We start from the raw sequence: 26,912 nt of genomic DNA on the forward strand, positions 1-26,912 counted from the left end.
AGGTGTGTGACAAGCATGATGACAGTGTGACTTAGGAGGATGATCCAGAGGGAAGCAGGGCCACACTGCTCTGAACAGGGAATCACCCTCTGTGCCTTTCACATCTCCAGTTCATCTCATGTGACAGTTTTATCATCCTCTGCACAGCTTCATTATTCTAGATCCAGTTTCGAACCTCACGTCTTGTCTCTTCCTGTTTCTCACTTGGCCCTCCGCTCAGTCGTACTCAGTTGCTTCTGCTTCTCCCCATCCTCCCGATCGTCCCGTCTGTTTCTCACATCCTCCCACACTCTGTCAGCATTGTACCTTCTCCAACCTCTCTCCAGCCTCCTGAAGATTTTATGATTTTGCTTAATGATAGATGAGCCGCACTTGATAGCATATACTTGACTGTTATGCCATCCTTCCTTTTCTGAGTCTGTGTACATGTGTTCCAGTGCAGTGTTGTGGCTGGATGTAGGTACAGATCAGGTCAGGGCCCCAAGCGTCGCTCTCTATTGAAGATGTTTGTGGAGTTGAGTTGGACATATGAGAAGAGACATGATGAATAATAGAGTTTATTTTAGATGCATTAGCGATATAAAGTAGAATGCATAAAGAGGCCACCTGTCTGTAGGACACTGAAAGCTGAACTAAGATAAACATTCGGCTCTGTGCTGTGTCTGAAAGCCCCCAGGCTGTGAGCAGCATGATATCTTTTACTGAGTACAAGAGTTGCATTTGAACCAGAAACGGAAATGAAAAATTAGATAAATCTTCTGAAAACGTTTGATAACTCGATCATGTGAAAATGCACATTTGCATTGCATTTCTTGTCTAGGTAGATAGGTAGGTAGGTAGGTAGATAGATAGATAGATTAGACAGCATTTTCATGTACGCATAATAATTCTGCTCTCTTTTTGGTCTTGGTTTACTGCAATGTGGGCCATTTTCAGTGACCTGTTTTGTCTAGACACGAGGAAACTAAAATTCATTGTGTCCTCTTTCGACTCTGGAAACATCTGTTCGAAGGTTTTTCAGACTACTCTCTTAAATATTTATAAGGTTGCATTAAAACACTCCACATGGACTAAAGTTTCCTCCCAGAGAATCTTTGTTTTTTTTCATTTAACACTTGATTTAATCAAATGTTTTAACGTTTTCATTCTTAAAGATTTTTTTGTATAAGCTCTCTCTGGAGTTCTGTAAAAGTCTTTTTATACTGCTGTTTTTCTCTGTAAAAATCATGTTCAAAACTCGGATTTTTATGAGAAAATCTGTGACAGCTGCTCTGTGGTGACTTTCTCACTTTTACAGTGAGGTCCATAAATATTTGAACAATACTTCTGCCTCTGTACACCACCAAAGTGGATTTTAAATCAAGATGTGATTGAAGTGCACCATTTCGACTTTCATTCACAGGATTTGGCATTGCAATAAAAAACATTGCATTGCCATTTTTAAAGACACTATTTATTTTCAGATGTGCAAATGTAATCGGATAACTGACAAGCAGTTTCATGGCTAGTTCAATTCAATTCAATTCAGTTTTATTTATATAGTGCCAAATCGCAATAACAGTCGCCTCAAGGCACTTTATATTGCACAGTAGATCATACAATAATAGATACACAGAAAAACCAAACAGACCCCCTACGAGCAAGCACTTTGGCGACAGTGGGAAGGAAAAACTCCCTTTTAACAGGAAGAAACCTCCAGCAGAACCAGGCTCAGGGAGGGGCGGCCATCTGCTGCGACCGGTTGGGGTGAGAGAAGGAAGACAGAATAAAGACATGCTGTGGAAGAGAGACAGAGATTAATAACAGGTATGATTCAATGCAGAGAGGTCTATTAACACATAGTGAGTGAGAAAGGTGACTGCAAAGGAAAAACTCAATGCATCATGGGACTCCCCTGGCAGCCTACGTCTATTGCAGCACAACTAAGGGAGGATTCAGGGTCACCTGGTCCAGCCCTAACTATATACTTTAGCAAAAATGAAAGTTTTAAGCCTAATCTTAAAAGTAGAGATATTGTCTGTCTCCCGAATCCAAACTGGAAGCTGGTTCCACAGAAGAGGGGCCTGAAAACTGAAGGCTCTCCCTTCCATTCTACTTTTAAATACTCCAGGAACAACAAGTAAGCCTGCAGAGCGAGAGCGAAGTGCTCTAATAGGGTGATATGGTACTACAAGGTCATTAAGATAAGATGGGGCCTGATTATTTAAGACCTTGTATGTGAGGAGCAGGATTTTGAATTCAATTCCGGATTTAACAGGAAGCCAATGAAGGGAAGCCAAAACAGGAGAAATATGCTCTCTCTTTCTAGTCCCTGTCAGTACTCTTGCTGCAGCATTTTGGATTAACTGAAGGCTTTTCAGGGAGTTTTTAGGACATCCTGATAATAATGAATTACAGTAGTCCAGCCTGGAAGTAATAAATGCATGAACTAGTTTTTCAGCGTCACTCTGAGACAGGATATTTCTAATTTTAGAGATGTTGCGCAAATGGAAGAAAGCAGTCTTACATATTTGTTTAATATGTGCATTGAAGGACATGTTTTGGTCAAAAATGACTCCAAGGTTCCTCACAGTGTTACTGGAGACCAAGGTAATGCCATCCAGAGTAATAATCTGGTTAAATACCAAATTTCTAAGATTTTCAGGCCCAAGTACAATAACCTCAGTTTTATCTGAATTAAGAAGCAAAAGGTTAGCCGCCGTCCAGGTCTTTATGTCTTTAAGACATTCCTGCACTTTAACTAATTGGTGTGTGTTACCTGGCTTCATGGATAGATAGAGCTGCGTGTCATCTGCATAGCAGTGAAAATGTATACTATGTCTTCTAATGATACTGCCTAAGGGAAGCATGTATAGTGTAAACTAGAGATGGCACGATACCACTTTTTTATGTCCGATACCGATACCGATATCATAAATTTGGATATCTGCCGATACCGATATTAATCCGATATAGTGTGTTTTTAATCAATAAAACTGTTTTTTTTTAATATCTTGCTGCATTTTGTATAAGTTCATACTCAAGTTTAAATAAACAACAACACTAAAGCTATTCTGTTATACCTGTATGTAAAAAATACACTGCACCCAAAATATTTCATAGTTCAGCAATACTGATCAATCTAATAAACTTAAACCTACTCCATCCTTCCTATTCTGGTATTTTAAAAAGTACTTAGCAGAAATATTAAGCAACCTAACTAATAGGGTTGCAAACTCCCAGCAAAAAAAAAAAAAGGGAACCACCCCCACCCTCCACCTCATGATGCTTAATCGACGTAATCAACTTTAATTTGATGTAGTGTGAAAAAAATGCACAGAAATAAATTATTTTTCAAGAATAATTAAATATATTCAACATCTTTCTTCTACAGAATTGCAGACTGCACAGATGGTACTTTCCCAAAGGAAAAAGTACTATAGCTTACTAGGGTATATTAGACTTAACAGTTACTATATACAGTAATGGACTTCTATACATTTTACATCAGATTAAAACTTTGGGTGTAAGATTCAGATAATTATTTATTAAAAGCTAGACATTTTAAATGAGAATAAGAAAGATAAGTATGTCTTTGTGCCCCCTTTTCCCTGTTAATGCCCTATCGGCCCCCCTGGCTAAACTTTGCTAGATCCGCCCCTGCACAGTTACCAGCCGTCAGCTACCTAGAAAAGGATCCTGGTCTAGAAAGTAATATTAAATAAATTCTAACAACAGCTTATCAAGGTTAAACGTGCTGCTGTTGTTCAGCCGCTGGTTTCCTCTTTCTGGTGCAAAGTCAGCCAAAAACAAAGAAGAGAGACGGACTCGCGACAGAAAAGCCGATCAGCTGATCATTAAGCAGTTTCACGATTGAAGTAGCAGCAAGAGAGGGAGAGAGAAGAGGCTTCATATATTGGTTGTTAAGCTTAACGTAGGTACGCTTTACAAACATTCAGAGATGAACTTACACACTTGCTTTACTTCTCTCTGGGATAACTTCCTTGGAGATGAAATGCTGGATTGCTAGCGAGGCTACAAATACACACAGCCCCTCTATCACGTGAGCACACTGCTTCTACGTGCTACGGTTACAAGCCGAGTTATGTCGTGTTGCAAGTTTTGTGAGGTGCTTTTTTGATATTTAATGGATCGGATTACATTTTTTAATTTCTCGCCGATATCCGATCCAGTAATTTAGGTCAGTATCGGACCGATACCGATACTTAATATCGGATCGGTCCATCTCTAAGTGTAAACAGAATTGGTCCTAGCACTGAACCCTGTGGAACACCATAATTGACCTTAGTGTGTGAAGAGGACTCTTCATTTACATGCACAAATTGTATGGCGTTATTTTTGTGCCACTATTCTGAGCGCACGTAAAAAAGAATTGAGCGCACGTAAAAAAAATTGCAGGTGCAAGTGTTGCATTTTGAGGAGAATTTTATTTTGAGCGAAGAAAAGCTAAATTTGAGTGAACAAAATTCATTGCTGCGTGCAAAAAATGTATTTCAGTGTTTGCTATTATCCATACGCACACACAATAGCAGCCCCTATCGCTCAGTTTTTGCACTTGCGCTTGCTCACAATGTGTTGCTTGCGCTCTCAACATTTCTGCCCGTGCGCGCTCAACTCTTTCTGTATACCGTTATATTTGTGCCACAAAACCAGCCAATCACAGACTTGGATGCAAAAAAAATCTGATTGGCTGTTTTGGTCTCCAATCAGCTCGAAATGACGAAATGCAATATCCCAGAATCCATTTCGTCCAAAACTCAAACGAGGCAGTGGCGGAGGAACACAGAGTGGCGGAGTTTGAAATATTACTCTTTCTGGGTCACAAAATAAACTTTTAAGATATTTTCATGCGAGAATGGTGCTGTGTAAACTTCAAATATTTGCTCGATTTATTAAGACATCACATATTTGCATAAGTGCTCTAACGTTTACATTTTTTGCACGCAGCAATGAATTTTGTTCACTCAAATTTAGCTTTTCTTCGCTCAAAATAAAATTCTCCTCAAAATGCAACACTTGCACCTGCAGTTTTTTTTTACATGCGCTCAGAATAGTGGCACAAAAATAACGCCATAAAATTGGAGTCTATTAGATAGATATGATACAAACCACTGCAGTGCAGTACCTGAAATACCTACAGCGTGCTCTAATCGCGCTAATAGAATATTATGGTCAACAGTATCGAACGCTGCACTAGAGCAGGGCGATATGACCAAAAATGTTTATCACGATATACATTTGAAAATTTGCGATAACGATATAACTGACGATATAATTGACACTAGACAAAATACTTTACAACTCCACAACTTTATTAGTGCAAAAAAAACCCCATCAATGTATTTTCACTTAAACAAGCAGCTGTTTTTTATGTGCATTAAAGTTATATAGAAATGTAACAGTGCAAATCCAAATTCCTTGCTGACAGTTTAACCAAAAGGCATTTCCAGTGGAAATTGGCCGACATATCCTCAGCATAACCATGTATAATATCCACAAAACTTATACATACACACAATACGGTAATATTATGTTGAAGCACAGTAGGTATCACTCCGTGAGGCTCCTGACTACGGTAGCCGTAATGCTCTGACAATCCATCGAGCGGTGTGGCTTCGTAGCTTAGCAAAGTCATACTAAAACATTTGACAGATTTTCGAGCACCGTGTAGCACATAAAATCGTTTCGAGGTCAGTAAACACAACCAGAATTCATACATAAGGCACACAAGATTATAAGGGGCATTGTCGATTTTAAGAAGAATCAAAGGATTGATTTTAAGTGTGCCGTATTTTCCAAAAAACAGGCGCTAGCATGCTCTACCAAAAATAGTGCTTTGTTGTGTATCTGACGGACGAAAGCTAAACCAGTTCCACACCACTGAAGTTGCAGCATTTTTACAAACCAATTCTGGTTCATCCGTTTCATTCAACTATCTGCTTTCGCCCTTTTTATTCTCCGTCGCTGCCATGCTTTTTCCGCCATGTGCGTATGAAAACAAAGGCACTGCACATGCGCGTTTTACCCATATTCTATCGCGATATTTCATTTTCTTATCGTTGCCCAACATTATACCGGTATTACCGTGAATGGTATGATATGGCCCAGCCCTACGCTGCACTGAGGTCTAGCAGGACAAGCACAGAGATGAGTCCACTGTCAGAGGCCATAAGAAGATCATTTGTAACCTTCACTAAAGCTGTTTCTGTGCTGTGATGAGCTCTGAAACCTGACTGAAACTCTTCAAATAAGCCATTCCTCTGCAGATGATCTGTTAGCTGTTTGACAGCTACTCTTTCAAGGATTTTTGATACGAAAGGAAGGTTGGAGATTGGCCTATAATTATCTAAGTTGGCTTGTTCAAATTAAACAGATGAAAGAGCTCAAGCTCCAAGTGTTGAACTTGCATTGGGTGTCTTTTCACTCGATATGAGATCCAAAGAGATGTTTATACAAGTGAAGGAAGCAATCATTAGGCTAAAGGATGGATGATGACACGAATATATTACACTTTGGAAGTAGCTAAACTTGTGCCAGAAACCTTTCTTCTGTTTCTGAAATATTTCCAAGGAAGACAACTGAAAGAAAAAAGACAAATTCACAACACTTCATGTAATAGAAATACAGAGGGTTTAGAATAACAGGTACAAACCACTGGTTACACTCAAGAACAAGAAAGCCAGATTAGACTTTTAGTAATAATAATCTTTAGACAGATGCAACCAAGACTAATTTGAACCAGAAGGATGAGAAGAGATAAGTATAGAGAAGAAAACAGCTATTGATCTGAAGCATACCACATCATCTGTCAAACATGGTGCAGGCAGTCTCATGAAACGACCATGTATGATGTGACTGCAGATAGAAGTAGCAGGATGATTTCTGAAGCATACGGGGCCATGCTCTCTGCTCAGATTCAGACAAATGCTGTAAAACTGATTGGCTGCACTTCACAGTCATATGGATAATGACCCAAAGCATACTGCAAAAGCAACCCAAGAGTTTGTCAACCTAAAACAAATGGGATGTTACAGTAAATGCCTGGCAAAGCATCTCAAGGGAGGAAACACAGCATTTGTTTACTCTCTTAAAGATGACAGTCTGCACTTTAGCCACATCTTTATTGTTTGAATTAAAATCCAGTGTGGATGATGTGTATATAGTGTAAGGAAGAGCATCACAGCAAATCCTGATGTCAGACTGTCCTCATCATTTCTTTATGTTACCTACATGGCTGCGGGACGAGTAGCTGCTTAAGTGTGTCACTAACAGTATGTCTGCCCTGGATGTGAACTCACTGCTCAGCCAGGCTTTTAAATTTGTATGTTTTCTACATTTGTAGGGTCCCTCAAACAGCAGGAAAAGTACAAGTAGTACACAATATAATGTTTGTGTTCAAGCAACACCACTATGGCTACTTTTCTCTCGGAGTGACGTTAAAATTCACCTTTGTTTGACGAAGCTGTGACGAGAGTGCAAGAAGGAATCACGTCACACCTTCAGCCCCAATCAGCTTCTAAGAGACACACTGAGAAAAAACAAGAAAACGAGAAAAAGATTAAAATAAAATAAATAGCTGCCTTTCAACACTCAATTAGTCGGCATTTGCAAAATTAATGTTAAATTTAAAATGTCACCACCACATTTCAAGTTCAAGTTTTTTTACCCCTCTGGCATGGTGTGATATTCTTATTAATAGCCCGTAGAGAGGATTGGTATATATTTTTTATCAAAATATGGCATGTGTAATTAAAATGCATGTCAAGTTGATTTTGTGGCTAATTAATTACAGCAACAGATGGTAATGTAGCTGAAATCTTCAAATAGGAACGAGTCCAACATGTAATTTGCCTCAAAGCAAACAAAAAAAAGTCTAACAGCAATTTTATGTCTTGCCTATTTGGTGGACATTTTATTACATATGTGCACCTCATGTCATTGTCGTGATCTTATAATGGAAAAACATTATGTAAGAAGCGAGAGTCGGTGTGACTCAGCGGGAAAGAGCTCAGTGTTATCACCCCCAAGAGTTTAATAAATACGGAGTTCAATAAAACATAGAGGTCAATAACTGTAACTACTGTATATTGCTTTGCTGAAAGCACTATCCATTAAGTAGAAAATATTTGCACAGAGTAGGTAAGATAAGGTTTATAAGCCATCGCAGCAGCAATGTATGCAGTTACGTTGCCCAGTTAGAATTTCACCGTCTTCCAAATGAGCTGGTTTCACCTTAAAAAGCAGCTGTTTTCGGTTTGAGAGGAAACCCTTTAGATTTCCAGTCTGTAAATGTGTTTTTTTCCCTTTTATATAAGATCTGACATATCATTGTTTCATATCATATCACAGATTTTTTCGATGCCGAGGTTTAATTGCATGACCCGCAGCTTTTTGATATACTGTACAGCCCAGCATCTGATTTCACCTACTGCGACACTACAGTAAAGGCATGTCAGTTAGATTTCCATTACATTTTATTGACTCTTCCTGGCAGCAGTGGAGAATTTAACTTATTTGTTCAATCTTAACTATCAAAACATGCCACAGCAATCTCCACAAGCATGGGAAGCTTTTTCAGAACCCAAAAACTACTTTGATTTTTTTGAGGAGACACGCATCACAGCATAGGCGCAGTGGTGATATGTGCAGGCCCTCCGGCTATGCTGTAACTACAGCTTCGGCTGTAATAAACAATGTAGTGGCACCTCCGAAGGCTTTCACGAATGACTTCCTGTTTTGAAATCTTGAGTTATCTCATTATCTTAATGTGTCTGATTTCACTTTAAGTCTGATGTAGCCTGCAGCTGCACTGTGTGTGTGTCTGTGTGTGTGCTTCTTGTGTGCGAAAACATTTTTGCCCATGTATCATGCATGTGAGATTGTGTATTTGCATCTCATTTTAGTTAAGTGGTCCCTGGCATCAAACCAGTGTGCACTCTTCCCTCATTTATTACATTTTACAACATGTGTTGGAACCTGATGTTATTCTAAAAACCTGAGTAATGAACACTTGACTTGCACAGATGCCTTTATAAACGATGAGAAACACACGCCTCTAAGATGTGTGTCCCCCTCTTACTCTCTCTGTCTCTCTCGTGTCTTTGCAGGGGAAGAGGAATAAGCCCGGGATGGAGGCTGCCAGCTCTCCAGATTCAGTGAGAGGTCGAGGGGAAAATAAAGCCATCAAGTAGGTGTCAGGGAGGGAGTAGATGGGGGCACGTGGGAATAATGTATGATGTGGTGATAGTATCACATTTTAACAGCTATTTGTGATTGCAAACTAATCTCGTAGCTCTGTGCGTGGACTCAAATGCTTTCCCTGAAATTATGCCCTAAAGATAGTGAGCATTTATCAAAGGGATTTCATATTGTACTACTAAATATTGTACTATATGTACATATATATATATACGATGTGTGACTCTGCTACTGTGCCCATAAAAAAAAAAAACTACCTGATTTAAATTTGTCCTTGGGCAGCTCTGGACCACTTCCAACATTGCTGCTATTTTTAGATCACTCTTTGAAAATCATGTTCTGACCTCCTGGTCTGCTGATGTAAATCAAAGGCTGCATTATGGTAAATGGTCTTTACCTTATATTTAAACCACTCCCCAATTTTTAGACATAGCAACAGCCTACTCACCATTTGCTCTAGTTGGAATAAATAGAAATAAGCACACTAAGCTAATTGTTAAGCTTAGGATATCGACAGCTATGAATATATTTCTGCCCCTGTTTCAAATATAATTAAGCATTATTGAATACAAGAGGGTAACACTAACAGCTTGCCACAAATCTATTAGCTTTTTTGAGCTATTTCCTTTGACGTTTTTATTCTGAGTGCATACCTGACTTGTTTTTTTTTGGTGTTTTAAATTCATACTGACTTTTCTCCCTTGTCTCCTTATCTCCTTTGTTTTGTTTCCTCATCGTTGACAGCGTGATAAAACACACAGGTCACTTCCTTCCATCCTCCTCCTTTCTGAGCGTTTCGACCCACTTTTCATGATACTGGGTGACCATAAACTTGTAGTCATCCTGTAGCCAAATTCATGTTAAATTTATTTAAAAAGTTTTTAAAAAGAGTATTTTTCTTTTTAGATTTTCTTTTTAATTTATTTATCAACATTTCTCAAGATCTGCTTTGTTTTCTCTTCTTTATATATATCTGTGATTGTTTACTGCTCTCACCTGTCTCACCTTTTGCTTTCTCTCTGGCTACAGCGATCTAGACAGAGACTTTTGGAATAACAATGACAGCAGCAATGTCCAACAGAGGTGGAGCTCCTACCCACCCAAGGAGTTCCTCTTAAACATGTCTCCCTATGCACCCTACGGAGACCCCCGCCTCACGCCCAAGTGAGTCTCATTCATGTCTGGTAAGGGACTCCTCTGTCTGGGCAGGGCTGTAATGAACAGGGGCTTCTGTACAACGCTGTGGGAGTGGTCAACATAATAAAATTAGATATTATTATAATAGCAGATAGCAAATGGGTGATTTTAGTCCAATCTTTTGCTATTTGAGGTCATAGGTATGAGACAAATAGCACAAAAATATTCCAAATCAAAGGCTGATCAATACACAACTCAGAGCAGTGAAAAGGTCACATTTAATAGCCTAAAGGGAAACAGAAAGCCTGATTTTGTAACGCTGTCAGATCACATATCTTTTAAATGGAATTCTCCCCTCATCCCCGGTAATCCTCATGTTTTTGCATTCAGGCATGTCCACAGTGAGGTGGTGTTTAGTATGCACTGCTGGCCATGCAGCAGCTGATAGAGATGTGCAGCACCATCCCTTAATATCTGTGATTCCTTGGGCTGCGCTGACACTAACTGAAATTATGCACATTTTCCAAACTGCTGCTTTCAGACAGAAAGGCTGCAGTTGTATAGGATTTTGAGTCCTGTCTCTTTAAAACAATACAGAAGAGTAAACTGGGGAAGCAACAGTATAGTTTGCTCTTAAATCACATACAGCGTGTGCAAATGAATGTCTTTGATAGCTCCACTGCTTACAGCCCTGCTAACTTCACCTTGGTAGACCCTCCCTACCTCTCACCTGCAGCCCATGGACTGTTACCATGGAGACGGACAACCCTCAGAGAAAAGATCCCACTGTTTAACAAAACTTTTCCCCATTTGTGGTACTGGGGGGGCACTCAACGCCAAATATTAAAATCTTCTTTTCAGGATTGTGTAATAAATAACCAACATCTCCACAGAGGGTTGAACGTAGTGCACTAAGAAAATGAGTTTTTCAGTTTTTGTCAGGATTACTTTGACATTCAGAGAAGTATGATTATTTGCTTTCTGGCTGACATGATTTATACTACTCATGTAGTATGTTTTATTAAGAGCTAAAGCTTCTTTTTTCAAACTGAGAATGAACTAAGGGGCTGCACCAGAATCCAGTAAAAAATAAATAAATAAGGGAGGATTACTTTGAAGTGTAAGCATGCAAAGCTACTCTTGTTCAGGTACAAAAATATGGAGGTGAATGAGCATAATAGTAAATCCCCTTTAAATATAAATCTGCAGGCAAGATGTGGTCAGATTAGCTTGAGTTCAGAGGTCAGAAGAAAACGTGACTTCTTCAGCAAAACATGTAATAGACACACCGGTCCACTTTGTCCATTTCATGCTTTGCCTCTCCAAAACGTGAACATGCCGAAGTTGTATTGTGCATGCAGAAGTTAAATTACCAGCGGAGATGATGTATGAAGTTCATTTCAGGGTGCCTAATCGCCGGAAACAATTAAGCTAGGCGGCTAATGTGTATTTACATGTAAATGCGTTAATAATGTCTGATAAAACGCTTTCCTGTGATTATTTTCATGTGGGCTTGAAATAAAATGTTTCCCTCTGTTGTTACTGCAACTTCTGCATGCGTGTCTGTTTCACATTTTGGAGAGGCAAAGCGTGAAATGGACACAGTGGACCAGCATGTAATATCTGTGATATCGGGTTGTAATGTTGGTCCAGGATCAACATTGTATCTGACCAATCACGTTGTTGTGATGTCATAACTTTGGAATGTGGAGCAAAAAGAAAAAAGAAGCTTTTGTTAATATAAAACTCTGTTCATTAAAAATTATAAACATTTCCAGTGTTTTCTTTATTAATTTGAACAGTGTAATAAATATATTATCAAGTTACGTTTCCTGTTAGCCAAATGTATGTTACTGATGTTAATATGCCAGTGATAGTTTTTAATAGCGTTAGCTATTTTTTTGGCTATTGCTAAGACATTGTGACTCGTCAGTTGCTATGTTGATTCTGAACTACAATTGTTATGATGATAGAAGGATAGTAACAACACCAACTCGTTGATATCATGCTCAGTTTCCGCTGAAGAAGAAGTGAAAAGCTATAATGAACAAATGAACAAACCAAACTGTATCGGATTTCCTTATCTTGATTATTGAACATGCATCAAATAAAGAGGCAGCTTCATTAATGTAAATGCAGAAAGCTTACAACAATGTGTGAACCACTGGTTACACTGAAAAACAGGGAAAAGTTCTTTGAACAGTTAATTCCAAATGTTGCAAAACTGCTCAAATGCAGTCCAATGCCCAAGTCAGTCCCCTGATCTCGACCCAGCAGAGCAGCTTTTCAGTTATTGAAGACAAAACTGACCCAGAAGCAAGCAGCAACTGAAAGTGGCAGCAGTTAAGGCCTGGAAGAGCATCTCAAGGGATGAATTTGGTGATGTCTATGGGCTCTTTCATCTAATTACTGAAAACAATCCTTATATTTAAATAATGTTAGCTTGTAGCTTGAAAATGAGTAACTGTGTATAAACATGGCTGCAATTCCTGAACAGTTAATTCTAAATTTTTGTTAAAAATCTTGAATGAAAAGTGAAAGTTCACACTTTCAGTATTATATTTAATATCTGAGGGTGGTACTTTCTTCTTTCCACCAGAAAACAAATAATTGTATTTCTCAAAATGTCCATCTGTTCCTTTAATGACGTGGTTTTTGGTCTGACTTTTTTCACTGTTTTGTTTTGGGGGTTTTTGTGAGTGTAAAGTTACGTGTTTTTACCCCACTCCCCTTTTTCCTTCACTCTTTCTGTGTTTTCTGCTTGTTGTCACTACTCGTACTATCACTCATAGTACTTTGAGTGCTTTAAGCCTCCCTGATAGCCCTCCTGAGTCTAGTCTACTGAGCCTTATTCCAAAAATAGTGACACTGTATCCTTGGTGTACAGTGCAACGTCTGTTTCATATCAACCTCCATTCCATCATTTAGATGCACCTCACACAGTCACTGAGGCATTAAGTGAACCTGTTCTTTCTTATTTTCTCTAATTATAACTCACTTGACTCTTTCAAAACCACCGGGCGATTAGTTATTTGGTGTCTGCGCAGTGGTGCTGAAATTATTTTTAAATTCAGCGAATAGCAGTGATTATAGCTTTTGTTGTGATTGCATTTCATTATGTTATTGACATGCTTAATTCTGTGTGGCGTTTGATAAGATAGTAATGGTGAGATTTCTGAATAGGGTAATAGTGGATCAGTGAGCTATTTCGTAGTCCTTACTGTGGCGATTCCTTTGTACAAAGCAAGTTTGTTTAGCAGCTTTCAAAGGTGTCTTTCAGAGGTAAATCGAAAATTACTGTTTGGAAACAGTTCAGACAAATTATATCTAAAAGCAAGGAAAAAGGGGATCAAGTCATGAAAAAGGACATGATATTCAAGTTCTGATTAATTATATCACATTCATCATTGCAAAAACAATCATTCATTTAACTGTCAGCCTACACTTAATGCTTGAATGTCGTTGTGGACGCCCTCCTGTTGTTCACCTGTGTGTCGTGTGATTTGTCCTCAATCAAAAGGTCCCGTACTGATCTCAGCGTTCTGTCTGTGCTCGTCTCTGTGACGTCCGAGTCCAGGTCAGCTGGGGTTGGGTTTGTGGCATGCTGAGAAGAAAAGAGGACACTTTATATTGAAATGCTTTTTTTTTCAATGGGAATATTTGCAAATTAAGTGAAATATTTTATGCAAATGCATAAAAGTGCCACAGGCGAGTTCTTGTGAACAGACTATAGCATTCTGTTTTCATACCCTGCAGTCTTAAAATGTGAAGATGATGCATTTGCATCATTTCTCGGCTATTATGCCTGCCTCCGAGAGCCAGCGGCTTGGTCACTGCTGTGTACATGTATGAGTGAAACGGGCAGAATATCGGCTTCTTGTGGTCCTTTTCTTACCTTAAAGTAGGCCATAGTGGACTAACCAGCTACAATAACAAAAGTTTCCTGAATATCACTCCACACTTGATGAGAATCTGTGTAAATTCGACATTAAGAAGTTGCTTTAATAACATATTTTACAATGAACAGAGTAAGCTTTTGTGCAGCTTTGAACTGAATTATTGTAAATATGTTTTGCCCCCTTTTAGTCCCCAAAGAGTGAGACAACTGTCCTCTCCAATTTAGTCAAAGCGTTGGTGACTAGCAGCTGCTCTTCCAAGTTTTTGTTATTCACTGGACACTTGTGGCTAGACTGAGTGCCTGTGAAGTGTCTTAGTCATCGATTTGACTAACTCATAACACTTTTGCTCTCCGGCTCTGTGCGTCTGTCTCTCGTCTATCTCTCTCTTTTTTGTTTTGTTTGTACCTTCTCGTGGGTCTGTCTGTCCGTGTTTTCCTTGTCTACGACCCACCCCACCGTTCCACCCAGTGGGGCTGTGGATAAGGGTGGGCAGGGTGGTGCTGGACCCTCACCGGGGGCCAGTGACAGCGGGGGTGGTGCTTGCTCTGGGACTGGGGCAGGGCCCAGTCGCAGCGACAGCGTGCGGAGCATGGTGACGGGGGGCAGCAAGGCCGGGCGCTGGCAGACGGTCCAGAGCCACATGCATGCCGGAGGCCTGCGGTTTAGCAAGTGAGTGGCGCATGGTGACATGGGGCACGCATGAGGGGCTACAGTGGGCACAACAGCAGCATGGTGTGGCAATCAAGGAAGTGAGTTTGTAAAAATATCGTGGATGGAGTAGTTGCATGTACTCTTTTTTTGTTCTTTTTACACCTTTGAAGCCCTGTGCAGGTGAAGACAATGTAAAGCAGGCTTTAAAGAGAAGCCAGATGCTTTGCAGAATGCACCTGCTATGCATGAGTAACTGTTTAAACCTCTTGGCTACAGAGAGCTTCCTCACTCATAAACAAATGCCATTTTTATATCAGCTGCCAACCAAGTGATGTTGCAGACAAAGCAAATTCACGCAGTCGTACTGTTCCTCTGCAGGCTCCAATTTGCTGAAGGCTGTAACAGTTTCAAGAATTTCAGACAAAACAGATGCTCTCTGAAGATCTTCAGACACGACATGTTCATTCATCTGAAGTAACAGCTTTTTAAACTCTGAGTGGGTTGCTGGATAAACAGCAGGAGAGCAGTTTTATCCAGGCTAGTGATACGAATGAACCTTCTGTTAGTAACTGCTGGATGAATATGATAAGATGATACTGTAAACAACATCATTCGATAATGGTGCTGCATAGTGGGAGGAGGTAGTAAAAGTTACCCAAAGTTTGAGCAGTTTTATGGCTTGCGTTGACATGAAACTCCCTTTAATTAATCAGGGCAAAAGTCTGAAAACTGGATTATTTTTTGCTAAAGAGTCAGTGTGAGTAAAATGCAGCAACTGTAGATACATACAGCAAATACAAACACAAGAATGTTATCTCCCAGAAACCAAAGGGAAATACGTATACGTAAAGACTAGGGCCAAGTCACAGCATGGCCCCAGTCTTCATTTTGTGTTAACCAAAACAGTCCCAAGTTTCTAAAATTTTGAAGTAGAAATACAAAATAGACTCAGGATAGCTATTTGTTAGCTATAACCTTTCTGTGTGACCTTTACACATTCTTCCACTCATCCCAGGCCCCACTGTGACCCTTCTTTGGATAAGTGGTTAAGAAAATGAATGGATGGAATTAACAGCTGCCCTCATTGTGTGGCATTAAAAAAAGCACACAAGCTTAATGTGACAGCTTCATTGCAGAGATAAAGATTTATGATTTGGTGTCATTACTAGTGATGTGCGATACCACTGATTTCCTTTCCGATCCGATACCAAGTAAAATTCAGGGTGGTATCGACGATACTGATCCGATACCGATACTTTGTACAAAAAGGTATTTTATTTATTGTATCTTTTATTGTATCTCAAATTATAGCGTCATAATGATTACAGGACATCGAATTACTTGCTCTTATCGCTTAATAATGCACAGTTATCATATAGAAATAAAAAAACTGAAGTTGTGCGCTATTTGAACATGTTGCCTGCCTGCAGCACTAAAGGACTCCGTGAGAGACGTCTGTCTCGCCCTAGCAGCACCTGTCCCTCTCCTCCTCTTCAGTTCGCCTCAACATAAGCTCGTCATATTCTGTGATATGATTTACTCTGACGTGCTTGATGAGGTTAGTAGTGTTGCCACAACACCTCACTTTCTTGCCCCATGTATTGCAAACTACGTCTCGACCGCTTGTGGAAGTAAAATACGTCTGCACATGACTCCATTTACGCTCAGCCATTGTTGTGAGTGCGCACGCCAAGGGGCTGGACACATTTATACAGACGTACTTAGCACATGACTATGACAGGCGGAAGAGGAAGTAGTTCCTTCCAATGTAGACAATCCAAATGATATAGTTTCTTTCCACTCTGCTCCTGTTAATGATAAACTACAAATTTACCCTAAATTACTAAAATATCGATATTTTAATATGAGTATCGATTCTAGAACATAAATGACTGGTATCGGAGGAATCGATATTTCAGTATCGATCCGCACATCACTAGTCATTACTATACAGTGCTATGACAAAGTTTTTGCCCCTTTCCTGATTTCTTCCTTTTATTTTTTATTATGGCATATTTGTCACACTTACAAATTTCAGATAGTCAAAGAAATTTTAATTTTAGACAAAGATAACCAGAGTATAAACAAAATTGATGTTAAGGGAAAAATGCTATCCAAACCAGCCTGACCCTCTGTGAAAAAATAATTGCCCCCTAAACCTAATAACTGGTTGTGCCCCTCTTGGCAGTAATCAATAGAGCATTTGCAATAACTGACAATGAGTCTATTATATCCCTGTGGAGGACTTTTGGCCAACCCTTCTTTGCAGAATTGTTTGTAATCCAGCCACACTGGAGGGTTTTCCAGCATGATCGGTCATACCAAAGCATCATAATCAGATTTAAGTCCAGATTTTGAGTAGGACACTGACAACTTGACTTATACTGCCACATAAGCCAAGTGTCCTTGAGCTTCAGAGCATGAACTAACAGCTAAAAATTGTGCTTCAGGGTTTTCTGGCAGAGAGCAGAATTCACAATTCCATCAAGAATGCCGTCCAAGTCCCGAAGCAGCAAAGCAGCCCCAGATAAGCACACTATCACCACCATAAATAATGATTGTTGATATGAAGTTCTTTAGATGCTCTGTTAGTTTTATATCAGACGTAATGGGATTCAAACCATCCAAAAAGTTCAGCTTTTGTTGTGTCAGTTCACAGAATATTTTCCTAAAATATTTTGGCCAATGTGAGACAAGCTTTTTGCTCAGCAGTGGTTATCACCTTTGAACTCTCCCTTGGGTGCCATTTCTGCTCTGTCTCTTTGTGAATCATGAACTCTGACCTTAAGTGAGGCCTGCAGTACTTTGGTGTTCTGGGTTTTTTGTGATGAGTCCTGGATGAGTCGCTGATGCACTCTTGGAGTAATTTTGGTAAGCCAGCCACTCCTGGGAAAGTTCACCACTGTTTCAAGCCTTGCACCTCCATTTGTGGATAATGGCTCTCACTGTGGTTCACTGGATTCCTAAAGCCTTAAAAAAGGCTTTGTAACCCTTTTCAGACTGATAGATGTCAATGACTTTGACATCTTGAGTTTTTTTAGATCGTGTCAGACAGGTTCTGTTTAAGTGATATCTTGGGGGCAGTTACTTTTTCACACAGGGCTAGGTAGGTTTGGATCCCTTTTTTTACCTTAGTAAACGAAATCACTATTTTAAAACTGCAAATTTGATGACGTGAAATATGTAAGTGTGAGAAAACATTTAAAAAAGAAATGTATGTTATCCAACAATGTAAATCATCACAAATAGTGCTTTCAAAACTACAATTAAGTGAATTTTTACAATTATAAAACTGGTTGCTGAAAGCTGAATTTTTTTTCAACACCTGTAGCACATACAAGATATAATGACAATAACATGTGTGAATCAAACGGTCTCCTGGAAACAGTTTGATCATTGAATTAAGAGCAGTACTCTGTAATATACAATAGATTAATAAGTGGAGCTCTACAATAGCGTTCAGCACAGTAGATGAAATCCATCTCTCCACTCAGTCACAATTCCTTCATTATTAGCTAACTCTTCATAATACTTCCTGCCCCTGTTATGATAGAATAGATTAATTAGAAACTAGGAAGCAAAACTGTGATTTCAGAATTGATATTTGCCTCTTGATTGGACTGAAGATAATAGAAACTGCCTCCATGCATAAAATGATGAATGAAAATTTGGGAACTGGAGAGCTCAGTGCACAGCAAGAAAACACAGACAAATAAACAATTTGCAAGCAAACCAAGAAAACATCTTCACCAATTAGACAACACATGCCCTAAATGTAGGACAATGGTTGTGTTTCCTCACCTCGCAGCATTTATTGAAATTGTGCTTTCTTGTGTCTTTGCATTATGTTTGAGTGACCTTTATTTAAATAGTATACTGATATAAACATGAATTTAAATGGTAAATGGCCTGTATTTGTATAGCGCTTTACTTAGTCCCTAGGGACCCCAAAGCGCTTTACACTACATTCAGTCATCCACCCATTCACACACACATTCACACACTGGTGATGGTAAGCTACATTGTAGCCACAGCTGCCTTGGGGCGCACTGACAGAGGCGAGGCTGCCGGACACTGGCGCCACCGGGGCCTCTGACCACCACCAGTAGGCAACGGGTGAAGTGTCTTGCCCAAGGACACAACGACCGAGACTGTTGGAGCCGGGGCTCGAACCGGCAACCTTCCGATTACAAGACGAACTACCAACTCTTGAGCCACGATCGCCCCACAATTAAGTTATCCCACCACATTATTCTTTGCTCCGATCTCTCCTCTGTTTTGTTTTCCTGCTCTTTTTAAATCCACCTGTATTTCCATTTCTCCTCTGGAATTGGTTTCTATTTTTGGGCATTTATGCCTCTCTGCCATACGATCTTTCACTCTTCACTGTTGATATTTTCTCGCTCTCCTTGTTTTTCACCCTCCTCAATTTCCCTTAATTACGAAATCATTCAAGGTTTATAGTCATCTTAATTGACTTTCAAGCAAGAAGAAATGTGAAAATAACCCTCTAAGTCAGTAATCGGATACAGCAGATAAAAAGGGACCGTGCTCAGGGTGTATGAATGACTGTGGCTGGTGCCACCGTGCCGATAGAGAAGGCAGTAATGATGTACAGTACCTGAAAGCACAATTTTAAGGGAAACCACTTGAAAAGGGCTTAGAATATTTCAAATGATAAAATTAGTCAAACTCAAGACAGTGAAAAGACTTGAAGCAGGTAATAGGGCATGTGCTGGCTCTCAGACATCTGGCTTAATGTCACCATTAATCTAACAAGATATACTGATTTTTCATGATGTCAGCTATGATAACATGACTATTGAACCCCCCAAAATAATGGGTATTACACACTCACCAGACACTTCATTAGGTACTCCTGTTTAACTGCTCATTAAAGCAAATATCTAATCAATTGGTCAAATGGCAGCAAAGCAGAGCATGCTAAAGTTCAGTCTGAGCATTTAGAAGAAAGGTGATTTAGGCAACTTTGAACACACATAACCTTTTTAGACTTTTACAGAGAATTGTCGGAAAAAGAGCAAGTATCAAGTGAACATCAGTTCCCTAGATGAAAAGGTTTCGTTGATGCCAGAGGTCAGAGGGGGATGGCCAGACTGCTTTGAGCTGATAGAAAGCCAACAATAACTCAAATAACCGCTAGTTATAATCAAAGTATGAAGGAGAGCATCTCTGACCTCAAAACACAACAAGCCTTGAAGCAGGTGGGCTACAGCAGTAAAGGACCAAGAGCTATGTTTCAGCCGAAGCTGAAACTATAATTCTCATGAAATGACCAAATATGGACAACAGAACATTGGAAAAATGTGGCCTGGCCTGAGGAGTCGGAATTTCTGCTATGACTTTTAGACAGTGTGGTCAGAATTTGACATAAACAATATGAAAAATCCCATCTTGTATCATTGCTCAGGCTGATTCTTGTGTAATGGTGTGGGGGATACACATTTTCTGCCCTTCAGTACCATCAGTAGCCTCAGTTAGCCTAGCCTACCAAGTAATGGTACTCAAATGGCCTCTACAGTCACTAGATCTCAATCCAATAAAGCCCGTTTGAGTTGTAGTGAAATGGGAGATTCACATAAGTGAATGTTGACATGCTGTCATGCCAGCATGGACCAGAATCTCAGAGGAATGTTTCCAGCACCTTATTGAACCTGTGCCACCAAGAATTTATGCATTTCTGAGGGCAAAAGAAGCTTCAACTCATTACTAGAAAAGTGTAACTAATGAAGTGTCTGGTGAATATAGGCGTGTTAAAGGTGTTAAGTCACCTTCTTATTTTGGCTGTACCAAAGTTAGCTGCAAATTTTAGTTCATTTGCTCAAATCATCATGCAACAATAATGTAGGTCATCAATTTCCTCTTTTAACATCCCATTTTACACCTGTCCACCTGTCCTGCCACATGACAATTCCTTTATCAGAGGAACAATGCATCATGTAGAGTAAAACACACCCAGACAATCAAATTCATCAAACCTAGGAATCCTTATAAAATACAGTACGTATAGTAAAAGAAATGCTTTACGTGAAGTAAATTTGATCCATAAGGTTTTAAATTAATTGAAGCTAAAATGATCATCCCTTTCACATATAAAGGGATGATCTACTGTAACAGTGTACTGTTATTAAAAATATATATTCTACATAGTCTTGGTGTACAAAGACTGTGTAGCTCAGTACAAAGACTCATAAAAGTTTAAATGTTTAGGTTCAAATGATTAATTTAGAAGTTCTGCGATTATACTTTAGTTATTTCATGTTGATGCTTGGATGTGTGGTTGTGTGAAGTGTTTGTGTTCATATTTCTTACATCTAGCTTGAAACTCTTTTTCCTCATCAGAGCTCTAAATATTTTTTTCTTCTAATGATGATCATATCTTCAAAACAGTTTTGCCCTAATGACGTTACTGTCACGTTGATTTATGTCATAGCGTTTGACTTTTTACTGAAAAATCGGACTTCCTGATTGCTGTTGCTCACCTGTTGCGCTGATTATTCAAGCTGGGATAATCCAAGCCGTGAAAGTGCTCCTGCTAACAGTCGCCCATAGCTGTTTGTGTAGGAAAATAAATAAAAAAGTCAAACTTCTGGAACCCCAAATGCCCTCCTCCCACTTAAAAACCGTATAATTCTGCTCAACAGAAATCCGCCAAATGACTTTTATACATTAATTCACATTTATTCAGTTCAAATATTAGGCACAAGTAAACAAACACACTCATCAAAGTCTCTCCCCAGGAAAGACCTAATGGTGTGCTCCATGTGCGTGTGTGTATGAGAGAAAATGTGCATGCACCAGAGCATGTATATGAGCCCTGTCTTGTATTTACTTGATCCAGCATTGCACTGCTCCTCAGGGTGCTTGTCTCCTGGCTCTCCAACAGAGTCAGAGCCGAGGTAATACCAAAGAGCGCTGCTGTACACAACTCAAGTCCAGGCAGTAAATCCTCCCTCACTGCATTAGCTTCAGACAGAGCTGTTTAGCACAAGCTTACAGTCATCAGGCAGGGCAGTGATTGAGGGGAGGATAAGGGGTGAAGCACTATTACATGCTTGTAAGAGTAGCAGACCTGTAATTAGAGGGCAGACTTAAGGAACGGTGATTGGAGGTGGTGTGGCTATAGAGTGATGTGAGGGCTGAGGGTAAAGAAAAGATGAATAGGCAGAGGAGAACCACAAAGGTAAAAGGAAGAGCTGCGAGTGAAAACATAGCAGGAGCCGACAGGACCTTTGAGAAAGATTGGTGGAAGCAAAAGGCAAGAAGGTAGAAGTAGGTCAAGGCTAATTAGGGAGATAGATAACGGAGAGAAAGAAATTCAGCACTGCAGATGGAGAGCCAAGTCTCAAGTGAAGAGATAGTGCTACTATACCTTAAGCTCCAATTTAATTCCACTTAACGCTGAGGTAGGAACCATGTTTGTAGAATCATAAAAGGGGAAAAAAAACCCTAATAACCTTTCAGCATATTGTAATTACAGTGGTCTTAGGGGGGGAACTAGACTCTTGCACTTCTTGTGCTCTAATCAGACGTTGGAGAATCGAGCCTGCGATGGGAGACCGGACCAATCAGATCTTTTCAGACCTGATCACAGGAGTAATGTAAAGTAGAATAAGAGTTCAAGTCCACAGGAGAATTAAGATGTTGGAGGTATTAGTGGTTAACTGGAGAACTTTCAGCTGGGAGAGCTGGGTTCATGTTCCTATGTGAAGTTTAAAGTCAGTGTTGATTGTGTGAGCAATGCTCATATGCTTGATTGCTGGGCACAAGAAGGAAGAGCTGCAGGAGGAGATCTGTCTATGTTGAAGATTCACCCTTTCTAGATTTCTGCTGCAGTTTTAAGACCTGATCCCACTGAATGCATCACGCACAACAACAAAAAATCTCCCAAACTATGACTGAACACATCAGAATGCAACTCATCAGTTTGTTTGCTCATAGACAGACAGACTGCCTTCATGTGTTTTCTTTTAATGGGCTTATTAGATAGCACTAGCTGCTTGTTAGTGGAACAGCTAGCATGATGGGCATTTAGATTCAATGTAGAGTCACCGATGTCACTCCGTGTGAAATAAATTGATAATTTGGATTGGCTTTCATCATTTTATCAACCTGAAGGACAGCTGCAAAGAGGACTACACCCTGATTTTGGCATTCTGATGCTGCAAATTGTGCGTTTCCAGTGGGACCAGTGTCACTGGCTGCAGGTTTTTTAATTTGTCTGTGATTCTACAAAAAGCAGAGGTTTGTTTAGTCACCAGATTGGATATGAATGATATGTTGTATGCCAGACTAAACACGTATGGTCAGCTAGACAACATAAGGCAAAAATTCAGCACAGCTGTTTTCTTGCAGATGTTTAACAAGTATCTCAAGCTTGTTGGAAACTCCTTCTTTACTGATCTTTGCACTCTCTCAAGTCTCTCTCCCTTGGATATTCACTGCAGACTCCTAGAGTTCAGTCAGTGCTGTGCTTATGTATGTTTTGGCCATTTTTATCCTCTCTTCCTTTTGATATCAACATAATAACATGTTACAAATTTGTTTTATACTTTCATCTTTCACCCTTTCATCTCAAAACGGCCTGCTCTTTCTTCTATATTCCCATTACGTATCTCTAACTCCATCTTCTTCCTTTTTTTTGTATCCATCTCTGTCCTCGGTGTTCCCATGTATCCGTTCAGCTTTGGGGACGCTTCCCTTTCATCAGCTTCCACCCTGGAGCACATCCCGTCCTCGGCTGTGGCGCGCCCTCGGCCCCTGGTCCGGCAGCAGAGCCTCCAACAGCCCCTCACTCACCAGCCTCCTCCGGGTCCCAACGACCCCCCAGTCACCTCGCAGAGTCTGGGCCAGTTGCACACAGGCCCAGGCGGGGGGGGCCACCGTGGGGGCCCGCGGGGGGTCCGGGGGAGTCCGGCTGGAGCCTCCCGGTACAGAGGAACAGGGGCAGGCCGATCAAGGTCAAATCCAGGCAGCTGGGACCACATGGTGGAGCAAATCCGAACCCGAGGTCTGGATGTTAAGTCGTTCCTGTAAGTACTTTACTTTCCTATAAGTAAAGTTGAGGATCATATGTGCAGCACTGCAAATACAAATTTATAAAATTTAGTGCACCATTTCATTGTAGTCTCTAAAATCCTGCCTTCAGTTTTCAAATTATCGTTTGTGTGCTGGACTGTGATCTGTGGCATTGTCAGTCTTCAAATCCTGTAAGTAATAGTATAAATAGTCGAATGTGAAATTACTTTGTAAAATAAAAGTTCTGCTTTCAAAAGTGTACCGAAATATAAATGTTTAATATTACTCATAACAAGAGAAGTATAGCAGGAATAATAAAATGGACCCGTGAGTGTCGCACTAATACATAATTATCACTATTATCATTAATGTTTAAATAGCTTTTTGCTGCTGCAGGTGGTTGACGGGGCTAATTTGAACTGTTTTAAATGCACCACATTTGTGGTTAAGTTGATAATAAATCATCTTTGTACGTAAAAGTAGCGGATCAAACTTCCTTCTGAAATGTAGGCAATTAGAAGGAACACACTCGAATTTTAAATACTCAAACAAGTAACTCAATCGTTGCATCCTACTGCTGGAACGTGGTGCTGTTAAATCTTGTTGAGTGCTGCTGAGAGGTGTTTTAGTTCGCCCCCCTTTTTTTTTCACTCATGCCTGACAAAATAAAGCTCTCAGTATAAAGCACCAGAAACAGAAAGAGATTCTTCGTGAGTGTGGGATTTCTTGAAGGGCTGCCGAATAAGCTGTGGTGTAATAAAGTGACAAAATGGCAAAACGTGTGCTTTTTACACAGGATGGAACCAAAATCAATTGCAATCCTCTACGGTCTCTGCAGAACTTCAATTTATTAATTTTGATGAGGTTGTCCCCAAGAGACTCATTTAAATGATTATTTTCAGGGTGTAGTGATATTAATATGCATGTAGTAGAAAAGGTGTGTGTCAGGCATCAAGGGTTTTAACATATTAGTTTTTCATTGCTGTTAATTGCCAATCATGTAAATGTCTCAAATAATAGGTGATATTATCTTCTCTTAAGGTATTTTATAATCACTTTCTAATGTTCTTCAGCTCCCATTTATATTTATTTGTGTTTATTTACTTGTGTGTAGTTTTAAATTTTACAAAAACAGCGCTGGCACATGCAAAAGTTCAGATTTAACATCTGTTTATTATCATATATTTAATATATTTTTATAGTAATTCCAGCAGGTCATAAGAAAAACAAACTTGATTTAAACTTGTCTGGTCTGGAACTGTGCATCACCACAGCATGCATATATTAACTACACAGCAGCACCATAAAATACAAACTCCTGTTTTTTTCCCCATTACGTGCATCTTTTATGTCTTGATTTAAGTGGTATAAAACAGCCAGATACCGCAGGATAGCATTAGGCCTAACAATAAAATAAACAATCTTTAAATATTCAAATTTCAAAACTTGATTTCTTCTAAAGTTTTTTCAAGACAGACTGATAAAAAAAATCCAATCATAAGCAGAAATCTTATAACAAGCCCAACCTGGGTTACAAAAAAATAAAGCAAAGTTAGCCAAAGTCACGAGTGATTTTTCAACACCAATTTTCCAACTCATTCTTCACTGAGTAGAGAAGCTTCTGGTGTGCGATGGTCAGTGATTGTTTTTTGATACCGAGCATGGAGAGCCTTCCTCCACCGCTTGGCTTGAGTGATAGATTGCAGATGATGTGCTCTGCAAAGCAGCCTCATGTAAAAGCTCTCCTTCCCGCCTGACCGCAAACATAGATGCTCACACACATCCATACACATAGCTCTTTGCTCCGTACCTTTTACATGTCCGCCCATTAGCAGTGTCTCCGGGCTATTGACCTCCCTGCCTATGTGAATCATCATTCAAATAAGGCTGTGCACATGCACACGAAGGTGGTTGTCCCTGTCCTCGTGAATCTCGTTGGACCAAACACGCCAGCGGTTGACCCTGGAGGTGGTGGGAGAGGGAGACGTGGAGGTGGGTGGGGGCAGTGTGGGTATCATGCATTTGTGATCAGTGGTGTATAAACAAGCAAAAGCAGCAGTTTCACCCTCCAGTGTCCATACCTGTCACGCAGTGTGGCGTCTGAGCTGCTCCCCTTTCATTTTCCGATCAATAGACCTGGTGTAGGTGGCAATGATTCCAGCGTGCCCCGGGTTGGAGCGCGTGTGTCTTTTTTTGGTCATCTATACAAATCCATTCACTTTATCGATGAGCGTCATGTAGATGCTGTTTACACATCCCCAGTGGGCTGCAGCCTCTCAAGTACTAATGTGTTCCTCTTGTTGTCAATACTACTCCAACAAAGAGCACCTTGTTTGGTCGGGAGCACTCCAGAGAGTGGGGACAAAAAATATGAAATGTGCAGAGATGAGAGGAGGAAGATCAGAGAAAAGCTAAGAAGAAACTGAAAACATCAGGAAGGAGATAGGATTCATTAAAAAAAAAATTTTTTTTGATCCTATTTAAATCTATTTATGTTTCTAAGCTACATGCACGTCGACACGTGAAGTCAGCGCTGCCAACGTGACTGGCTCACTGCTGCAGGAGTTAAACTTTTCCAGTTCAATTTTTGAGAGAAAATAAACATTTGGGTCTCTGCAATTTCATTAGCACCCACCACTATCTGTTATTCACAACAAAGGCATTCAGATAAACGTAAGACAGCAGCTAATCCACCAAATAAAAAGTAAATAAATAAATAAATGTGAGGCTGAATCTTTTATAGCTAAGCCTAAAACTAAGCCAGCTGATGTTAAGGGCTGCAAGAAATCAGAAAAAAAAAACGTGTTTTGAAGTTGGATTTGGCTTTTAAGGGAAGAGGTAGTGGCGAAGAATACTATATGTCAAGGTTGTCCTTGGATCATGCATGCTATGTTAGAGGGTTGTAAAAAATGAAAAATAAATGTGGTGAATGGAGAAAAAAAACTACATACATGTGACTTACTGTCTGTGACTGTGAATCACAAGGTT

General features: G+C 39.9%; 1 protein-coding gene across 1 annotated transcript in view; it reads left to right on the plus strand.

The window, feature by feature from the left end:
* The window catches only part of syt7b (synaptotagmin VIIb), a 130,299-nt gene that overhangs the window by 61,978 nt on the left and 41,409 nt on the right, over positions 1-26,912 (plus strand). Inside the window, exons 3-4 of the mRNA XM_063475004.1 lie at positions 9,108-9,187; positions 10,228-10,362. Coding sequence (XP_063331074.1) covers positions 9,108-9,187; positions 10,228-10,362 — 215 coding nt within the window. The remainder of the gene's footprint in view (positions 1-9,107; positions 9,188-10,227; positions 10,363-26,912) is intronic.

This window comes from Pelmatolapia mariae, linkage group LG1, assembly GCF_036321145.2.
Source record: "Pelmatolapia mariae isolate MD_Pm_ZW linkage group LG1, Pm_UMD_F_2, whole genome shotgun sequence".
NCBI lineage: Eukaryota > Metazoa > Chordata > Actinopteri > Cichliformes > Cichlidae > Pelmatolapia > Pelmatolapia mariae.